The sequence below is a fragment of the Poeciliopsis prolifica genome, unplaced genomic scaffold (genome assembly GCF_027474105.1).
Source record: "Poeciliopsis prolifica strain line A6 unplaced genomic scaffold, Auburn_PproV2 SCAFFOLD011, whole genome shotgun sequence".
In the NCBI taxonomy this organism is placed as follows: domain Eukaryota; kingdom Metazoa; phylum Chordata; class Actinopteri; order Cyprinodontiformes; family Poeciliidae; genus Poeciliopsis; species Poeciliopsis prolifica.
Window position 1 is genome coordinate 14,113,723 of NW_026562386.1, and position 22,409 is coordinate 14,136,131.

Here is a 22,409-nt window from a genome sequence, read left to right on the forward strand (position 1 = left end):
TCTTAGAAATGTCAAATTGCTCAATCACTCAGGCAATGAAATGTAGTACATCAAAGAATCTTCATCTGTTGGTTTGGTCCAGTCAAAGTCTAGACCAAAATGAAATCATGAACGTGGAAAAACGATGCTTTCACCCAATCGGAGCTGGAACTGTTCTAAAAATATAAAATAATTCAGTCTCCTGTTTAAACAAATGCATATAAATGACTAAAGCCTGAAACCAGAAGTGTCTGAAAATGTGGGATAAATGGGAAGGTGTTTGGCTGCTGAGACGTGCATGTGACCTCTGCAGCAACACAACACAAGGAATGTTGCCACCAGGATCGATACGACCACATGTTCTTCCTGCATTTCCTGCACTTAGAGACGTAACTGGAAACTGGAGTGTGCAAGAAAAAAGCCCTGCATGATTTCTGCTGGACAGAAAGACTAAAGAAAGATGAATCCATGTTTCAGCTTTGTTTAACAATGAAGGCTTTCCACGCGCTTGATGAGCACAAGCTATCTGTGACGGTGCAGCAGAGTGAGTGTGCTGGCCACAAGTCAAGAATGGTGAAAATTTGGCCAACAAAATAGAAAACAACAGTTGACACCAAAGATTTGGAAGTGGTCTTTTTTTTCGTCTGATGATGTAACATTCCCAAAGCCTGTTTTATGTTTTGGATCTTTAAAAATTTATAGATTTTATAAAACCAAAAAGGGAAAACAATAAAACCATTTTTCCATTTTTAGAAATTAATTTTGTGGTTTAAATTTGCCAGTTTTGACCTCAGAGGCAAAACATCTGGCCACCACAGATTTTATGCACAGATTTGATGTAAGAACTGCTCTGAGTTTTAAGCAAAAGGCCTTTTGTTGAGGGTATATACTCCAGTTAATGATTTATCATTAAATTAGTTGACAATCATTTCAATAATCCATTAATCAGATTAATGGATGCAGTAGTCTGAAGGGTGCGGCGTCCTCACCATGCTGCTGTTGAGATTCTTCTCCACCTTGCAGAAGGTGTGCGGCGGCGTCTCGCCTTTGCTCGGGATGATGATGCAGATGTCGGTGACGGCCAGGGAGGCGTGCGGCTGGCTGTCTGGCGCTCGGCGGTACGTGACGTAGATTCGCTGGGAGGAGTTGCCGCTGATGTTGGCGGGACGACCAGCGGGCGTGGTCTGGATGAGGTGGCAGCCCTGCTTCAACCTCTCCTTCCACTCATACAGGACTCTGCAGGGAGGGAAATAACATCACATGCAGGTGCAGACACCACAAAAAAACTATATTTTACTGATAAACCAGGTTATGGGATGGAGGAAGGGCTGGGAGATGCATTTATATAATTTATTCATTGAATATTTGATTTTTGAAGATTTAATTTGTGAAAGATCTGCATTTGGACTCCATTGCATAACTTACTGAATGGAGAATTGAAAAAAAAACCTTTATAACAATATTTTCTCTCATTTGTAATTGAACCAGAAAAATTTCATGATTTTAATCAGGAAATTTATTAAAATCAGAAATTTGAGGGTTTTTTTAAGTCATGTCACCCAGACCAGTTTTTGTGTTTCCTGGATTCACACGAGCAACACTTTTCAAAGGATCTAAAGGAAACATTGCCAAGTCTTTCTGAGAGTTTTTTATTCTAAAACGAACCAGAGAAGCAAAAAAAAATTAAATTCAAGCTGTGAAACACTGTTGTCTCTACAGAAAATTTACATATAATTAATTGTCATTTGAAAATGTCTCTGCAAAAAACATGATCGGATGGTAATTCAGGTGTATTTTTTACAGGTCTCCTACAGTTTTTGTCAATCTTTCTACAAATCTAGAAAAGGTACAACACTGCATGCCATCACAGTCAAGAATAAAGAAAAATCTGGAGCAGTAAATGTTAGAATAAAAGCATAGAAATAGTTTGAAAGCCTGAAGCCTGAACCATCAGGACCACTTTACAAGAGAACAAAGCCTCAGTGAATGCATAATAGATAAAAACAAAAACTTTTCTTCTCTTACTTATAGCAGCTCATCCATATGGAAAACATTCAGTTTATTAGCAGCAATTTATGCAGAGAAATGGACAGCTCTGCTGCACTGCTGCATGCATATTTCAAACATCACAGGGATCGCAGTTTGATCTGCGTTCAAACCCAAACTAACAGCACGTTCTGGTTGCGGCAAAGAATTATTGAGCAAGAAAAAATGTTCGTTCTTCTTTTGTTTGCGGTTTTGACCCTGGAATAAAGACTCTGGCATTGATTTGAACATGTGCATATAGTACAAAAGTGTCAGAAAGACCGTAAATTTTTATGTTTTTTCTTATAAACTCTCTCACTGACTCTTCTGATTCGTCATCAAATCACAACTCAAGCACACCAAGAAAAACTGTTCAAACACTTCAAAAGGAGTTCACAGGAGGGTTTTAATGTGTAAAAAGATCATTTTGTATCTTTATGGCACTGAAATGTCTAAGATTTCCCTCAATCAAGCCACGCAGAAGGCAAGAACTTAAAGTCAAAGCATAAAATTACAGTAATTTTCCCCAACTTATTCGCTTATCCTTCTTTACTCAACAGGGATTTTGTGGGAGTATCTGAAAGCAAAGCAGAAAACAGATCTGTGAGTGGAAAACTGTTAGATTCATAATTATTTCTTCCGCAGGAGCCTTTTTAAGATGCATCCAACCCGAGCAGAACTCATCCATCCATTATTGACAAATGCAGCATTTCAGTCGAGTTTCAAACTGTGTTTGCTGAGCGAGGCCTTGAACAAACCCCCTGAAAACATCTGATTGTGTAAGAAGGTCAAAGGTTTAAAAAGCATTTACAGGAACTGCTCTTTATTTTCTGCACTTTTATTCAGTTTATTTTTTACAGATCAGGGAATCAGCTTTCATTTAGAGACACAATCAGGCTCTTAAAAAATAGTTTCAGCCCTACAAAATAATGAAAGTTTGATATTCTGACTTCAACCTACTGAGAAGTTGAAGCATCTATCTGACTTCCCTTCATAAACAACAGAAAAGCTCTTCTTCAAAATAGAAACACCTTGAATTTAAAAGAACCCGAAACACCAGCTGTGCAGCTATTCTCCTCTGTATGGAGCAGCAGCTGAGGAAGCGTGTAAATGACGGGACCAGCTCATCTAAACCCATTAGTCCCGTCAGGCTCACAGCAGCCGAGGTGCTGATTGTGTCTGAGCAGAGCGGCTGCATCAGTGCCAGATAAGTGCTGAACTCCGCAGCGTCGGGGAGAAGAATGAGTCCGTTTAGCGTCGTCACCACCTGCCTTAGGTATGTGAAGATGGAGTATTGAATTCACATAATTCAGGTGATGCTGCTGTGGGAGAGACCTGTAACAGTGCTTCCCTTTCACCTTTCACTGCGACAGAAAACGGCTGCTGGCACAACTGAGCTCTCCACGGAAAGAAGAAGACTTGAGCCTTTTAGATCAACTTTAAATGTCCTGAAACTGTGAGCTGGAAGAGCGAAGCAGCTACACGGATAGGAGCAGTGAATCATTTCCAGGAGGGAGACAGATGGTTCTCAGAAAAATATCTGCAGGGCAGGGCTGAAACGATTAATCACATTAATCATGATTAATCGGTTATTGAAAGAATTCCCAACTAATTAATAATGATACTTACAGGGTGGTGTCGAAGTGATTGATCAAATTAATCACGATTAATCAATTATTAAAATAATTGTCAACTAATTTAGCAATTGATAATGACATATGAGGGCAGTACTGACACGATTAATCCAGTTAATCACAATTAATCGATTATTAAGATGTTCGTTAACGAATTTAGTAACTTATAGCATCTCGGGATAGGACTGAACCAAACAATCAAATAAATCGAGTTTAATCAATTGCTGAAATAATCGTCAACCAAGTTAGTAATTGATAATGATACAGGAGGGCAAGCTCCTGGCGGTGGTCAATCAAATCAATCAGTGAAAAGTTACTCACCCCAGGTCGATGAGCGGCGGTTTGTCGCGGCCTCGCCTGTAGCACAGGAAGATCTGCGGCGCCATGAGGCCGCCGTTGTTCAGATCGGCCGAGTGTCCGCTCGGCGTAGTCTCGATACACGTGAACCCCGGAGGAACCTCCTCGCCCAGGGAGCGGATCACCACCGCCACGTCTGTGATGGGCGCTTTGGGCTTGGCCGTCTTGTGGCACACGTCATCAAAGTGGATCTCCTGGTCCAACGGCTTGGACGGGTCCGTCAGACCGGCAACCACGAAGTAGTCGGCTACACGGGGGCCTTTGTCCTCCATCATTTCCCATCCCCGCCAGCTGTCCTCTGAGGGAAGAGACGATAAGAGCGAGAGACACAAACGAATGATTAATTTTTGTCACAGAAGCTTTTATGCTTGCTTTAGCAGTGATATAAAAAATATGACAGCTATTAATCTTACTAAAAGGAGTTCAGATGAAGGGCAAATGGAAGAAAGTAAAAATGTGAGGAGGGAAGGAGACATTCTCAGGTAAGAGGCACATAAAGTTTAGGAAGTTAGCTGATGTTAGATTTAATGTTGAGCATCTTTACTGAGGGACACAAAGGTCCCTGAGGATAAACCAGACTTCTGTTTGCAGTTTTCAAGATCTTAGTGTGCAGCTCTCATGTCAATATCCCAGAGTTTCCCAAACTCAAATGTTTTAGTCTGAATTCAGCCAGAATAAACAACAAAATCCAAATTTATGAGATAGAAAAAGAGAAACAGAGAGAGGGAGACAAAAAAACTGAGGTAGAGCGCAAGAGAGAGAAAGACACAGAGAAAGAAACACCAAAACACAGAGATCAAAAAGACACAGATAAAGACAGAGAGACAGAGAGACAGATGGCAAGAGGGAGAGAGAAAGACTAATAGAGAGGGCGAGACAGATGGAGAGAGAGAAATACAGACAAAGAGAAGAGAGGAGAGAAAGAACATGGATGGAGGGAAGAATGGAAGGACATCTGTACGTATGAACAGAGAGAAGGACAGGAAATGTCAACATATTCCCAGATTTCTCCTGTTTCCAGTCTTTCCCAGACCTACAATATACATTTCATACCTTTCAGACGACACAGAAAGCCTGTATTGGAAACACGCCTCTGATTAAACTCAGCAGATCCTCGTGATTTCATGACGTTCCTCTGTCAGAAATCAACACGAAACCTTCGGAGAGCCTCATTAAGCCAGGAGCAGCAGGTCAGATGATCGCCGCTTTGCACCTGACCACTGACTGCTAGCTGTGTCACCATACCAGAGGGTATTTCAGGAATACAGAGGAAGTGGGACAAATGGGGTGGAAATGCAACACGAAACAGCTTCATTTGCATTTAGGAGGAAAATTAATGGGGTGAGGAGAAGCTGATGCAGGAGACGTTGGTGCGTGTTGCTGCAGAGCTTGAACGAGTTATCCTTCATTTTTGTGATTTTAGTCTAAATCAATTAGGACTTTAACTAACTTTATCTCACAAATCGATTAATCTCTCCAATTTCCCGATGATTAATTGATTAATCACATTTAAAAAACTGGCACATTCTGCAAGTTTTTCACTTAACCTCTTAAGTCGTTTTATACAATAGTAGAGATAAATTAAAAGATGACAGTAGACAAATAATTCAATTCATTTTTAATGTTACATTTCCATTGCCTAAAATGAACATATTTACAGACTAAGGTTATTTTTGTAGATTTGACTGTGAGTTTGTTCTATCATCAAATGGCCTTTTTTGAGTCTGCATACACCAGTTAATGATTAATCAATTACGAAATTAGTTCAAGGTGATGACAGCAATAGATGAATCATTTCAGTCCTAAAAGTAATAAAGCAAGCTTTGCAAAAAACATTTTTTTCCCCATAAAATCTGTCCTCTGAAGGTATTTCACCCATTTTCCCCCTCAGTCTTCCAGGGAAACCATGCTCTAAAGGAAACCCAAAATGATTATCCTCCTTCACTCTCTGCAGACTTGTAATTTTTGGGGCGGGTGTGGTGTTGTAATCTCCCAGCATGCCTCACTGCTCACTAACAGAGACCTTCAGGACATGAAGGCGTCTCAGTGGGCTGCAGCGAGCATTCAGCCTTCGCCTGTATTCTCCTGGGATGAAGGATGCCGAAACCACAAGAACACATTTGGGTCATGGCAGCTGTAGGAGCAATTTGTTGCATCATTCTGAATGAACTAATTCTTTGCAGAGTTAGTTTAAAATTTAAAAAATGTAAAAATTCAGGACTAGAGTTGCAACTAGATATTATTTTTGGTTGATTTAATCGTCAGAATAACCGATTAATCGATTATTCTGACGATTAATTGAGTAAAAATGCCACATTCTGCTAATTTTTTATGTGGCCACTTAATTCATTTTTATACAAATACATTAAAAGTTGGAAACAAACAAACGGCCAAATTTATTTTTTTTACTTAAGAAACATTTTTAATGCCTAAATAGAACATTTTTACAGACAAGATTTTTTGGCCTAAACGCAAAATGTGTGTATATATGTGTATGTGTTCATGTGTATATACACATATATTGTTTAATTACTGCCATGAATTTGTTGTTCTTTCAACAAATCCTCCTTTTTTGAGTCTGTATACTCTAATAATTAATTGATTAATAAATTAGTTGATAATTATTTGAAATCATTTCATCACGATTAATTCATCAGTTAGAAAATGAACTCCAGGTCCAGATAAGTTTGTAAATTCTGTTTCTGGTTGATTCAGTCTAATCTGCATGTCATTCCTCTAATATAATGATTGTTTTTTTGCACACATTTTGTGAATAAACTGTGTTTGTTGCTAAAATACAACAGTCCTTGCAGGAGTTTAGATTTAAACAGAGAACAACGTGTGTTTGCTGGCCTGGTTGTCGCTGTTGCTGTTATTGACAGATGGTGAGAAAGCGCTGTTTCAGTGTGTTCTGGCTCTCGCGCTCAGATTACGAACACATCTTGCCTCATCATTTCCACACTCTGGGAACGTGACGAGAAAACAGCCACTGCTGATTTACTGCGCCAAGTGATTTTTATACAGCTGTGATAAAGCAGAAGGCATGGGTGTAAAGATTTACAGACATATTCTCTTATTAAATGTACAACCCTTCTCCACTCTGCAGTCACTGGCACCACTGACAAAAAGGCATTAAAGTGTTGAAACACATAAAAATCTTTTAGTCTTAGACAGAAAGAAATGAAAAAATACAGCTTTTAAATTGATTGCATTTATTCAGAAATAATTATTACCAGATTTCTGATGCCAAAATTATTGGCTGATTGATTATTGGCCTTTAAAAAAATCCTACAACAGCTAATTTCTCATAGCCACTTTTCAAAATGGGAAAAATAGAGAGACATATTATTCAAGTGTTGTAGAAGTGTTTATAAGTCAGACAGCCGACAGGAAATTTTATTATGAGCCTTGATCTACAATCAGACCATTTATTCAAACAACTGGATTTGTGACAAAGTCTGATAAATTTATCTTTGATGACGGCGAGTGAAGTAACGTCTTCAAAGCTTCCAGCTAACAGTAGCTTTGTTTCCATCCACTTGTCACATGAATGCACCAAGAACTGCTGAGAGAAATGACACAAAAATCTCTGAAGAAGAAATTGAGTGCAACTTCCTTCTTCACAAAATGTTGACAAAAATGGAGTTTTGTCAACATTTTGCTAAAATCTGCCTTTTTTAAGCGGTTATAGGATTTCTCTTTTGTCTTTGGTATGACTATGAACCGTTTCACCCTCCACCATTAGACTCTTGCATTTGTTTAGGTTGAATTTACCCAGAATGCCCTGCGCTGTAGCTGCTTTTGGAGCAGACTCTGGTCTGCTTGGCATTCAAACGACGCCAGAGTTCACTTTAATCCAGCTGAGACCAAGGATCGTAGGAGGACAAGAGTCCGCTGTTTTGGTCGACATATTTACATTTCCACAAACAAATTGGACTTTCAAGACAAATGGACTGGAGTTTGATTACAGGGTCTGAATTCACTCCAAGACTTCTCTTTCTGGCCACAAAAAGTCCAGGTTGGTTTGACCAACTTTCCAAAATGTTGGCAAAAGTGGGGAGTCCAACTGGTTGAACTAATACACATCTGTTCAGGACACCAAGTCCAAGACCACAGTCAGCGCTCCACTTCCTGTCTGAGCAAGAGAAAAGGATTGTAACTGTTCCAAGATCGGAAAACATTGGTGTCAAAGGACGCGCTTTCCTCAGGAAGAAGGGAATAAAATAGAACATAAAATACCCAACAGGAGAGTAATTTATTTGTTAAATATGTGAGCAAACCGAAGCATTGGAAAGTCCAACAGCTCTGCAACGGGAACATATGCGTGCAGAGAAAAGAGCATGGCCACACATTCTCTGTTTTTCACTAATGTAGCGCCAAGCAGAAATTATGACATACCCAAAAACATGTGGCTTTGCTGTAATGACTAAAAACAAAAGAAGCCATCCTGCAGTTAATCAGTGGAGAATCATATTCAAAGCTAAAGTGTAAATTTGCTGGAATATCATTGTGTGCCTCCAAAATAAGGTAGAACCGGAGGGACTTTACATGAGACTCAGCTTACTATAAAATAGATTATGACCTAATTCATTTCAGTCTGACAGATGAGAGCAGCAGAGACCTCCCACAGTATCACCTTTCGCCCCTCAGTCACATGACGGGCCTGGAGACTGGAACGCATCCTCACATGCTAAAAATATAAAGCCGCAGAAAGCAGGAATACTACGGCTCGTTACCTAAGGACGAAGTGCGGCTATATGTGCCACATATATGGGACAGCCGAACCAGCTCAGTCTGCAGAAATCAACAAGGACGGACACTGTCGAGACACATGACAGAGAGGGATTTATAATAAATATGTAGGAACCAAACAATTAATTGTGACAAATCAATTATTGAAGTAATCATCAAGTAAAGTAGTAATCGATCATTGTTAACCGGAGTACATTAGAGTACACTTTTGCATTTAAGATAAAAACATCTGTCTGTAAATATGTTTTAGCCTTAACTCCTAAACCAGCAGTTTTAGCTTCAGTTGGCTCTGATTTACTAGAGGAAAGAAATACATGGTGCAAATGCAGCAACAGTATTAGAAGTGGTTGCACTTGCCACTTTTTAATCCAATTAATCATCAGAATGATCGATTAATCAATCACTGAAATAATCGTTTCTTGCCACACGTGGTGTTTTGCATGGAAATATCTGTGCCATCTGGCCAGAACATTGGTTTCCTTTAGGACACTTTTTAAATGCATTTGGTTGCATAGGATCTTATTTAACAGCATTAGAGTACAAAAGAGTAACTGCATGCAACACTTTCAGATTTTCATTTATTACCACAGTTTGAAAACCATGCATCATTTTCCATTCGCTTCACGGTCTGTGTTGACTTATCGTCGAAAAACCTGACAAAATGCATTGAAGGTTGTGACTAACGGGACAAATCTTGGGCACTAAAACCTAAAACTCTCCTACACAGTGCTGCATAATCTCCCTTATTCTTCACATGTAAATAATTATTGGGTTCCCCAAAAGGAGCTGCGCCCGCATGATGTAAAGCTGTGACTCACATCGCGTCTGACGTCCACAAATTAAAATCTGCTGCCAAATATTTGAATTTTCTGACTAACTGCACTTTTCTGAATGCCAACTGACCAGAAACTCCAGGGAAACGCCCAGAGATCGAAGTCGAGCAGATTTCTTCTTTTCTTAATAAAAAGCAGGTATCTGATGAAACAATGAGCTGCTCCTTCACACTGAATGAATCTCAATTCATGGATTGTGAATAATAAATGTTGTAATCCACAAAACTCTGCAGACTATTTATTCATTTTTCTTCAAGATATATGAACATTTGGCAACAGTTTGACAAGATTTTAATTGGAGACTCAAACTTTCAACCTTGGCTCCACGACAAAGCTTCCCTGCCTAAACTCGCTGACTTATATTCCCAGTTGGAGCTCTGGGAGGAGTGGGATAAGATGTCCAAGACCCTCAGGCCCTCAGTCCACGTTCACAAGAGTTTTAGTTTGAGCCAAAGTGACAGAGGGAACGATTTCCAGCTGCCTCAGCTTCATAGAGAGAGAGGCCAATGAAAAAAACCAAAGGGACTAAGGATGGAGGTTGTTGCGGGCCAGCCGGCCTGCTCTGCCGCAGCTGAATAGACATCCAGCACCCAGACAGCCGCAGCAGGGCAGACACGTGGAGGTGTGAAGGAATGCGCTCAAGAACATAAACATGAGCCGATAGGAAGTCCAACATCTGCTTCTAGTTAGCAGAGAGCGGCAGGCCTTCGGTTCCTGTCTTCCTGCAACATCAAGTCTTTACACATCACTTTTAATCAGAGCTTTTTCTTTTTAAAGAAGTAATTTGGGGCTCAATCAACACCCAGAGATGCTGAAACAGATTAAATTCAAGTTCAGGGTAAAAAGTTAAAAGGGATAGAAAACGTCTGTTGAGAAAGGCCAAAAAAAGCAACGCAGAAAAACTCTCATCCAGCTCCTCATGATATTCTTCATCCCACCTATAATTACATCCATGCTGCATTCATTCAATCCTGCACAAGGGTTGCCAGATCTGGGGAAAGAAATGAGCAACCAGGTCAACAAAATAAGCCCAAACAAAGCCAACAGACTACACAACTCTGTAATATTCCTCCTGGCTTTCCTTCAAATTAAGAGCTGTAATTTCTGTACATTTCCAACAAAGAAATCTCTGAAATCTTCTAGAAAAAAAAAACAAGGAATTTCTGAGTTTATAAAGTTAAAAAATTGGTAGGAAAACAGAAGTTTTGAGATTATTCTGAAAAATTTTCAAGAAAAAAAACAAGGAAATTTCTGAAGTTAAAAAGCTGGATCGTTACAAGAACACACTCAAAAATTTAGAGATTATTCTCAGAAATGTTCCAGAAAAAACAAGAAAATTGAAAAGTTTAAAAAGTAAAAACTTTGCTAGAAAGAAACTCAGACATTTTGAGATTAATCTGTGAAATTTTGAGTTGCAGATTCAGCTTTCAAGAGACATTAGAAGTTAAGTCAGAAGCAGGTTGAGGGGATTGGCCAAATTCAGCCGAGTTACAGTGTTTAGTTGGTCAGAAAGGGAAGAAAACACTGAAAACTTTCAGGTGATTGGTCAAATTTGTGAAAAAGTTGCGATGATTGGTAAAACTGCTAGTCAAAATGTGTGAATTTTGAGTGAATTTGGATTAGTAGTTGCAATATTGCCGCTTCCTGCTGAGAGCAACAGGAGGTCTTCCCATCCCAGTTGTGTGTCCAGCTTTAGGCTGGAGGAAATGCAGAGATCTGGGGACATTAAGCACATTAAACCCGATCTCACAGTCCAGCCTCGTGGTCTCCACCTTGATCTTTTAATCTCCCGGCTGCCAGAAACCAGGACTGTAGCATCAATTGAGCAAGAGTTATTTATGTAAATACAGAAATTAGCTGCCAGCATTGCTTTTCCTTTCCCTGAATTACTAGAATGAAACAGCAGGGAATTAAGCTTTATGCTTACAAACAACAGCAGAGGAATACAGGCTTGATCACTGAAGAATCCAATAAAACTCATAAATCCTTCCTCCAAGTGGGAAAAACTGAATCTGAAACATGCCAAGAACACCTATTTTTACTGCAGGTTAATTAAAAGAAGACATTAATTACAGTATCTGCCTGTTCCATCTTGATGTAGAGATAGTAAAAAAGAATGTGAAAGAATAGGGGAAAGATGACCTCCATCAGAACCACAACTAGATTAATTCCCACTCTTTGTGTGGACAGATTACAGACGTTGCTGTTTGGGAAAAATAAAGGATTTTAGGACTTAACAAAGGTTAGATTTCCAATTCAAAAGCAGAGGCCACCCACTAAACAATGATACACCCTGCCTCTCTCCAACACTCTTTATTCTTTAAGCTAATTGCTGTTTGTGGACAGTATTTCCCAGAAACATGTAATCCTATTCTCATGAGTTCTTTGGCAGCTTCTCTTTTATAGTTCAGCCTTTTTTGGTCAAGATGACCCAAAGTAAAAGACAAATCATTACTGTAGACAACAGAAATGCCTGTTATCAATTCCATTTCAACTCTGCTCCTAAAAAACTTAAGGTAGAATATCAGGAAATGCAGAAACTCCCAGCTTCAGACAAATAAATTGAATATAGACACTTTGCAACATGACGTCACAAGTGCAAAATCCCCAAAAACTGATGACTCCCATTGGTTTTAGCTGCCAAGTTGTCAACACGACTCGCTAAATCTTCAGTCTCCAATGCAGGAACACAAAATATATCTGTTTTTTAGTGCAAATATCTTAGTAAAGTTAAAATAACACAAAGTTATCTCATAAGTAACTGTTCATAGTAGCTTGTTTTAATAAGAGACGGTTAGAAAACCCAAATTCTGCTCAAGTAAGAGTAGAAGTACTTCAACATATTTTTACTCAAGTAAAAGTAAAAATATCCATCCAAGAAAATACTCAAGTAAGAGAAAAAGTATTTGATAAAACATCTACTCAAGTATTGAGTGACTGATCAAATTATCAATCAGTTAATATTTAAAATCGCCTGGACCAAAATATAAAGTTAAGTGGAAATTTTGGTATTTTAAGGACAAAAATTACAATCATTCTTATAAGTAATAAAAACAAACAAAATCAGGCAAAATATTTTTTTCCCCAAATTGGTTTCTTTCCAGAAATCCAGAAATTTTACTCAAGAGTTGAAATACTTCATAATAAAATTACTAAAGAAAAAGCCAAAAGTACAGCAGAGTAAAAGTATTCCTAAAAGCAAACTCTAAAAGTACTTTTTTAAAATATTCAAGTAAATGTAAGTAGTTAGTACCTAACTCTGGTTTTAAGTAAATACTTTCTTAATTATATAAAGTACTGGTTTCACTGTCAGATTATTTCACTTGTAACATTGGAAAAATATCTTGTAATAAGAAAAATAATCTGCCAGTAGAACTAGTACTTTTTCACCAATATTAAAAAATTATTGACTCTAAACAAGCTGCTATATCTAACTAAAATGTTGCTTCTAAGTTAATTTTGTCTCATTTCAAGAGAAGTAAGACATTTGCTCCAGATGAGACCAAAAATACTTGGTAACATTTTGTGCTTTTGCAGCGTACGCATGATATATAAAAGAAAAACGGATGCAGTACTTTGCAGCTCGATGAAGTCACAGTGTCACATATCACAGATCAGCAGGAAGTTTTAATAGAAATGAAAAAGTAGCAAGAGAGATGGAAATAGATCAGTGATGCTAACTTTACTTTTTTTTTTTTACTTTATTTATTGAAATTTGGCACTCTTCACTCTCCATACAGAAAGTCAATTGCCTCATATCAGAGGACTAAATTGTCATTATTGCAGTTTATTTGCAGAGTTGTCTCCCTGCCAGCCTCACAGCCATTTGTTCAGCTTCTACAGCCACTTGTTTAAACAGAATTAGATTGTAGCATGTTGATACACTTAAAAAGAGTCATTGTTAGTGTTTTCTAATGAGTTATCGATCGGGGAAGTTGAAATTTGCGAGGATCTCCGAGCAGCTGCGGCATTCTGCGTGTATTCAGGGAAACGAGATGTCGTGTTGCAACAAACTTGCGGTATAAATAATGATTTCGTTCATACAAATAAACCGAACTGTTTGAACAGGCCGAGAGCTTTGGGTCTGAGTAAGTCACAGCGATGATTTTCCCAGAGGAAAACATTCGACAGGGCATCCAAGGCCAAATTCAAAATCTTAGCTTGACAGCATTTAATCCAAAACACAAAATACACCAATTTTGTGTTTTTGATTAAACACGATTAATCAATAATTAAAATTATCTTTGACTAAGTTAGTAATCGATCAATCGTTTACTGCAGAGTACAGACTCCAACAACATCCTCTGAGCAATAATTAAGACAAAAGTACACAGAAAACCTGTACATTTTGCATTTAAGATAAAAAAAACAAACATTTGATTGTAAGATAGTTTTATTTTCACCTGGTTTAAACTCCCATTTAAAGGGACTAAACTGCTTGCATATTAACCCGTTTTAATCTATTCTAGATTTGTATATGAAAGATTGTGGTTAAGAGGTTCATGAAAAATCAGCAGCAAGTGTTAGTTTTTTATTCAATTTATCGATTGTCAGAATAATCAATTACTAAAATAATTGTTAGTTGCAGCCCTAGTTTGGAGGAGTCACAGCAAAGCTCCCAAATTTGAAAATACTGCGCCAACTCTTAAGCATGGTGATGGCAGCATCATTCTGTGCACCTACATTAACAGCTAATGATTAATGTAGTTATTGATTATTCTGATTAAACTCTTATTTTTTTGTTCAACAAATGAATCATTAAATAACAAATAGATAATATATATTTTTTACCTTGTGACATTAGAACATGTTTAAAGATTTTGATATTTTTATCTTGACTGTAAAATGTATTTATTTTTTCTACAGTTTGGGCTTATGTATTGTTCCGAGTGTGTTGCTATTTCAGCAAATGGCTTCTTATTGAGTCTGTATGGCAATCATTAATTGATTACTAAATTAGTTGACAATTATTTCAAACTAGTGCATTGAATTTATTTTTTTTAAGTACTAAAGTTGTACAGTCCTACCATTAAAAAATCCCCAAATAGATGTGATTTTTATGCACATTATGACTATACTTAGCTATCATTTTCAGACATGAAATTCTTTCTGTTGACATGCTAAATAAATAGCTGGTTTCTAAGTACAACAAAATAAAAATAACTGCAAGTTTGAGCACTGAAAACAATTTTTAATCCTCTCTCAACGGGGATGCAAATCACTTCAACTGTTGCTCAATCTCAGCAGTTCTTCTTTGAGCTGCAGCTGCATCCAGCCCAGTTTCCTCAGCCGAATTTCTCAGTAATTTTAATAACCCTCGTGTTTGTTTAAAGCTAAAATTATCACCAGCTAGAACAGGCTGATGCTGCTTCCACATGGGAATCGCTTTACGGTGTCGCAGTCGTTTCATAACGAGACGACCTGCTGAGAGAGGAAGGAGCTTTTCACATTAATTCTGAATGCATCAAATGAAAACAAGAGGAAGTTTGATATGACGGCACGTCTTCTGTCCTAAAGAAAAATAAAACCCATGCATGCAATTAAGATTTTTTCATAACTGATATAATCTTATTTTTTTTAAATTTCACTTTCATTTCTGAAATGAAATTACAAATGTCTTTTGTCATTTTTTTCAATCATTTCTTCTGTGAGTTGTAAAACTGAGAATTAGGGTCAGGCTACGAATTATTTTTGCATAACTATGATGTAGTCACAATATTAGCAGAATAAAGGTGCAATTTTACCAGAGAATATCTTGAAATTTCAAGAAAATATTTTTTTCAATGAGAAAAGAAGCTTCTAGTTGTCCAGATCTAAAGGCTGAGTCTGTGTAATTTTTTAAAATAGACTCAGTTGTTTGCTCAACTGTTTCAATTAATTTGTTCCTGATTAGTTAAAATTGGAAGTACTACCTTATCCCTAAAACCGATACTGCAGCACAACTTCACAAGACGCTCAACATTCTTCATTTAAATAATTTTCACCAAAAATAAACAAAATATTAAATTCTTACTTCATTCTACAAGTATTACGACTTTATTCTGGTGATATTAACACTTTATTCTAGTATTATTTTGACTTTACTGTAGTTCGTCTTTAGTCTTGTACAATTGTATGTTTTAAGATTATGTCTTATTCTCACAAACAAAATGCTAAATTTCAAATGTTGGTCAAAAAGGTGGATCGATGCATCCCTAAACAAACCTCCATGTTGTTTCCTGGATTCATTTGAAAAAGAAACGGGTTCTTTTGCCCCGTTCTGCAGAACGGCACTGTGTATAGTCAACTTGTTTTTCCGATTTGTTTGTGTTCAATGAATACTCGAGATGTGCCGCCGCGCGCCCGAGGAAATAAAACCCATCCCAGCCACCAGAGATGGACAAACAGCAGGTTTTATCAAAGAATCTGCGTTTCCTTGAGGCTTCAATCGCCTGAACAGACACAGTCTAGCTGTCTTGTCGGCTCTTTTTGATGTTTCACTCACCGCTGTAAATCCTGCACAACCAGGTCAGGCAGTGACATTGCACGCCATTTGGGCCTTTTCAGTCAGACAGCATTCCTTCATTTCCAGTATGACCTTTATTTCCTCTCTGGCATTATAAAAGGACAACTCTCTGCCCTCTGGACATTAACAGTTCCACAGAAGGTCAACGACTTCACCAACGTGCAGTAAAGCAACACAATCTTCCAATCCCAATGAGATTAAAAGTTGAAAATCAAAAGGTTTGCATGTATAAAGAAAAGGTTACGTCTTTGAGGTTTTAACCCCTTCAGACCTGACGTCCATTGGAACGGACATGATACATTTCTGGGTGTAAACAAATAAAAAATAGGAATTTTTTCATTTGAGTGATTCATGCTACTGACTAATTACGTTACATTTAACTACTAGTAAATGTCACTAGTTACATTTACTCAATTAAATTTACTTGAGTATCTTTTTTGAAAAACAAAATTCTTTTAGGAGTATTTTACTGCACAGCACTTTTTCCTTTTATTTGAGTGCTTTTATTATGAACAAGGTTTTCCCCCAGAAAACATGCTAAGCCTGGTGGTTGGGGCGCTCGGCAGTCATTCATCCAACGGCCTGTCGTGTTTTTGAGTTAAAAAATGTCTAAAGTTGACAGGAAACCTGAAAATATCACTTGATAATTCCGTGTTATTGGAAGATTATTATCTGAACACCAAAGACACCTACAGTTTATATTAAAGTTTCAAAAGAAAGAAATAATTTGAGAAATTTTTTGGCAGGCTATTTTTTATTTTTATCTTAGTAAAAATATGTTGAAGTATCACTACTCTGACTTGAGTTTAATTTTTGGGATTCTGTCTGTGTGTGCCAGTAGTATCAGACATTGGCATCAGACAAGCATTGCTCTGAAACTAGGGAAGGGGAGGAGTAAGTGTCTATTTTACATTCAAATTTATAAATTTTACTTCATGGTAGCCTATTAAAATTGCTCTTGTAATTTTAAATATTTCCAGTGATAATATTTGAAGTTATTTCGAAACTATTTTCCATCATTAAATTGCGGGAGTTTTTTTCAAAGCTGATTGTCCATCCCAATGGACCAACATGCAAAGAAAAGTATCTGTAAACATTTTATAGCTTATTTGCAGGTCCACAAAGTCATTTTTCTTTATTTGTATGTTTTTATTAACACAAATGTTAGCTTTCTTGAACTGCTTGTAAAATAATAATTTCTTTTTATTTTAATGCTGAATTGGAGTGAGATTTTGGATTTTTTGTGCTCTGTTGATAAAAATCAGGTCTAAATTGAATGGCTGCAGGTTGTTTTCTGACACTACAAGAGATCTGAGAGGCCTTCCCAGCCTTTGAAACATAGGAAAATAATATTAGGCAAATGAGTAAGGAAGGAAACCCTCTACTCTCTCTGAAGCTCTAACAGCTGTTTCTGTGACGCCTGATGCATCAAACAGATGGGATATTTTCTGCAGCTCCTGTCATCCAGGACAGTGGGTCTTTTGGAATATAAATACATTTAAAAATTATTTGTTTTTCTGCTTCTATGTCACAATTATACAGTGTTTTGACAAAAAACGCAGTAAAATATAGTAAAATTGGTAGCTGCAAAGTCAGAAACGGTGAAAAAGTCCCAGAGTTCGAATACTTTGGAAAAACCCTTTGGGTTAGAGAATGTGTATACTTTGTTCATATTTTACCAATAACATTATAGTATTACTTCCTTTTTGAGCCAGTTCTGTTACAGTACATTGTTCCTGTTTTAAATTGTGGCTGGAAAAGGGGGATTTCTCTCTTATTCTGCGTTATTTTATACAGATTTGATTATATTCTGATCCTCTAATCACATTTTGATTAACTTTATCTGGTTCTTTGTGGTTTATTTTTATTCAATAAATAGAAAAAAACTACACTTTTTTGTGTTGCACAATTCTACTAAACGTTGTGGTAGATTCCAGCTCCCATATTCAAGCTCAAGTTGCCTGTTTTCTATGTTGTTCGCATGCTTTCTGTTACATTTCACAGCATAAAATTAATTACCAAGTTATGTGATTGATAGATTTTTTTCAGTTATTTTTAGATTTTTTAATGCAACTTGCAACAGAATACACAAAAATCCTGAAACTCAATTTGCAAGACACTGGACAAATGATTGAATAGAAAAAGGATTAGGAGGGTCACAAATGGGTACAAGAAGAGATTTAAAGAAACTTGGTGACAAAGATTTACTTAAGTTTAAGAGATAAATAAATACACAACAAGAGATTAAATACACCTTTGTTAGTTACATGCTACATCTAGCTCGGCCAAAAAGGGGAACAGACGTATTTTTTGCTTAACTTGTTCTGCAATCATCATGAACTGACTTAAGGGATGCAAATAATTATGGATTTTGAGTGAAGTAACAGTTTATTATCCACCTTGGGAATCTTGTGCAGGTTTTTGTCATGGGTAACTGGGTAGTGATCGGACAGAAAAGTAGCTAAAAAGCACCACCATGTCATGGTGTCAGATCAATACTGAAATGACAAATATTAGTCACTACCTACATTAATGCTACTGCTAATGCTAAATGTTTTACATTTTTTAATAATTGTCCTTCCACTTTTCCATAACACACTGCTTTGTGTTGGTCTATCAAATCAAATTTTAATAAAGCACAAATAAAGCTGCAGAGTGGGAATGTGTTTGGCTGTCTGGGGGGCCAGTAGAGGTCAGCCCACCCAAGGCACCATTCATGTCAGAACCGCCCCTGCTCTAGATTTGCTTGAGTGATGGAGTTGATGAGTTTCTGTTCTGCTGCAGCGCTAATATGACACACATCTTCAACTTTCACATGCTTACTATTTACTAAGCTTAATTTGAATAAACTCTAGCCTCGTAAAGCATCGCTCCTTTTAGCCCACACCAGTTGAGAGCTTTAAAAATCTCAACAAAAAAAATACTGTTTCCCACTCACATACCTTACAGTCTTAGCAACAAATCACTCCACACATGCAATCAGTGCAACTTCTGCAGGGGATTACACATTCTCTGATAGGAAAGCTAAAGAAAAACATGAAGAGACGTTCAGGTTGTGGAGTGTAGAAAGGGTACGGGAATATTTGGGGTTATTTTTAGCTCTGATCTGCGCGCTTAGCGGGTTTTAAACCGGGTGGCATCGGGTTTGATGTGGTAAATTTATGAAATTCATTGAAATTTGGATTCTCCTAATTGATTCAATTCAAACAACCTGTGGATTAACGTTCAGCTCCAGGCTAAACATAAGAAAAGAGGGCTCCGTTATGTAAAGAGGATAAAATCAGCGGCACGATGAACACGTCCAAACAAACCGACATCGCTAGCATAACGTGCGTTCGTCCTGAGCCGCGGCGGCAGCTGCTCGGTAAATCCCTCCACAGTCTCCCAGTAACGGCTCATCAGTCCCTACTTACCCGCTTGTGAAACGTCAAATCGGTCCTCACACGGAACTTCACTCGGTGGTTCACCGGAGCAGCTGCATTTCTGCCGCGGGGTGAAGGTGCGCTGCTCGCGCGGTCGGTTTTGTTCTGCTTTCCCTGGGAGTCTTTCCGTTACTCCCGCGGTAAGAGCGGCTGCCTCCTCTGTCAGTCACGGAGCCGAGCCGGCTGAGCGCTCGGCCGCCATCTTGGTTTTGATGGGAGTCCGCCGACACACACACGTTCATGTTTACATCACTTCAGAGGACATCCCAGTTACCCTCCGGCACAGGGGCGAGTATAATGTGCGAGTGTTAGGGGTGCCCTATACCCTCAGCTTCTCAGCGTTTTACTCTTTAAACCTGCGTCCTTCTGGTTTACAAATAAATTCTGCTGGGAACTTCTTGTTTTATTCATTAAGAAAAAAAAGCAAACCGTTATTGATCCATTTCTCTAAGCCACCCAATGTTACACAGTAATCAATGAAGATCCTGATGCAGCAAAGCAACTTAAGCCCCAACACTTCCAATTCAAGGTTCTTTTTCCTGATTGATGTCGTTGGTTTCTGTCAAATATATCCTCTGTTCTGGTGTTCCAGTAACTCGTCTTCAAACTCAACAATATGACATTCTCTCTCAAAAACATAAATTCAATCTCTTTCTGATTGTACTTTGGGATTTTTTTTTTTTCAATCTGAAAACCATCCACTTTTAAAGCTTGTGGAGGAACACAATGTGTTCAGTATTTATAACATAAATATTTTAAATTGTGTCAATCTCAAGTAGATTTATTGTTCTCTTCAGAATCAGAAAGACAAGTTTAAAATCTCTAAGGCAACTACTTGATATAATTTTTTTAAATTATTGATCTGGTGGTCCATCAGCTGCAGCATAATCTCAGGTCAGTTACCTGTCCAGCTTTGGTGGAGGATCATGTCCAGATTAGCAATGATCTGCACCAGTTGAATGAAAAGTCTTAATCTTAATGCATATATTTGGACACAGTATTGAATGAAACATCCAAAAGTTTATTTAAGGCATATTTACAACCCTTCCTGAATTATAAAAATTCAGAGAATCCGTCTTTCGGGATCAAAATTAATTATGTACATTTCAGTTTCTAAGCGGCAATAAAATATTACAGTGACTTCAGTGGATTTAAGGAAGCATCTAGTCAGTGACTGCAGCAATCCCTCCTCCTTAACATGAGTGTAGCAAAAGTAGTCGGTGACTTTACCACAATCCCTCATCCTGAACATGCACATGATAACAGTGGAAAAGAAAACTCCCTTCTAACAGCAGAATCTTGCATTCAATCAACTAATTTTTCTTCTTTGTTATTCTTTTTTGCAAATCCTCTTCTTAAATATTTATTTTATCCTTGTCAGTGTGCTGAATGTTCTGTAAAACATTTACCTTTATAAATTACAAACCATCCGTCAGAGCAATAAAGTAGTATAATATTTTTTGTAAAAAGTCACTTTTGAGCCAAAACATTCATTAGATAAACAAACCTACATTACCTTAGAAAATAGCTGTAATCTCTATGATTAATGTCGTTACCTGGGATATAACGCTTTTAAAATGACGTTTTTCCACATATTTTAAAGGAAACTTAAACTAACTTTACATAGAAACTGTCAGAAATTTGTTAGAATAATTCACAAGTCTGTATTTAGTTGTCAGAAACAACTAGAGGCTGACTAAAAGACCATTTTAGAAAGAATAGTTTTTCTTCTCAAAAGGCTAGAAACAAGAGCTGAGGGTGAGGCAAAAAATAAAACTTTCTGAAGTCTGTTACCACTTAAAAATACAATAAAGTCTGGCTCCTTGAAGACAAAGAAGAAGGCAGCTCCAGACACTCAGAAAACACCAAGCATTATTTATTTATTTTTATTTTCTTTAACATTTCTATTTCTAATCATTATTTATGCAACCCAAATGGAGGCTTTCACAATGCTTTTAGTCCAAACAAGCCTCAGAATTGCTGTACTGTTGCAAATGAGGAGAAATTTGCAGATATAATATTTTATTAGCTGGTGACTCACATTTTTTGTCGCCAAAGTAAAGTGATGAAGCTGAGTAATTTATGTCCCCAGCATCTGACTGCACACACACAAATACACACACTTTCCCCCAGCAGGAGGGAGCTCACATAATCTACCTGATGCTGACAATTAAATTACCTCAAATCCTATTTGTTAATGAAACTGACCTAATTCTGGGTTTAATTAATGATGTAAACCCAGATTGTGTAATACTTTCCCTTAAACTTGATTTTCCTCCTTTAAAGTGACGGATTGTTCCGTGTCTCATGAGGATAAACAACCCAATCAGTCAAAGATTTGCAGGATTGTGTCATTTATGCAGAACATTTCAAAGCACAGCCAGAATTTCCATGGCTCCTTCTGGACTAAGTGCATCAGACAGAGCAGATAAATAAAATAGGAGCATTTTACAAGGGCAGACAGGGCTGGGGAAAACGTCAGACAGTGAGGACAGCTTTTTCTCATGCTCACTTGTCATTCTGCATCAAAGCAAATGAACCCAAATGTTTGGCATAGACCATCATGACAGAAAACAGAAGTTTTTCCATTATTAATTTTGGAGCCTGTAAAAAAATGATGTGTAAAAATGTCCCATCTGGCGGTTGTGAAGTAAGCAGGACAAACAATAATAAGTAAGTGTAGAGGGATGAAGTTTTGTAGGAATATCTAATAAAATGATTTTTCACATTATGGCAAATGGGCAGTCTAAAAGTCGTCACACTCTAAATGCTTTTCACTTTCAAAGGTGGCCTATTATGCTTGCTTGAACAGGTTAGAATACCAGCGACACAAAACATGCTCATCACATATTTTGCTCAAAATCCTTCAGAGATAATGAGATTTTAGTCTGATGTTTGAGCT

The 22,409-nt window shown here is 37.6% G+C and overlaps 1 protein-coding gene across 5 annotated transcripts in view; it reads right to left on the reverse strand.

Moving 5' to 3' along the window:
* The window catches only part of LOC129364123 (C-myc promoter-binding protein-like), a 64,499-nt gene extending 44,761 nt beyond the window's left edge, over nt 1-19,738 (reverse strand). For all 5 annotated transcript variants that reach the window (XR_008606403.1, XM_055036571.1, XM_055036569.1 and 2 more), the window contains exons 1-3: nt 19,499-19,738; nt 3,960-4,293; nt 969-1,215 (exon numbers count right to left, since the gene is read on the reverse strand). Coding sequence is in view for 4 of the 5 variants with exons in the window: in XM_055036571.1 (XP_054892546.1) it covers nt 969-1,215; nt 3,960-4,270 (558 nt within the window). In the remaining variant the exon portion in view is untranslated. The remainder of the gene's footprint in view (nt 1-968; nt 1,216-3,959; nt 4,294-19,498) is intronic.
* Nucleotides 19,739-22,409: the final 2,671 nt, after the last annotated feature.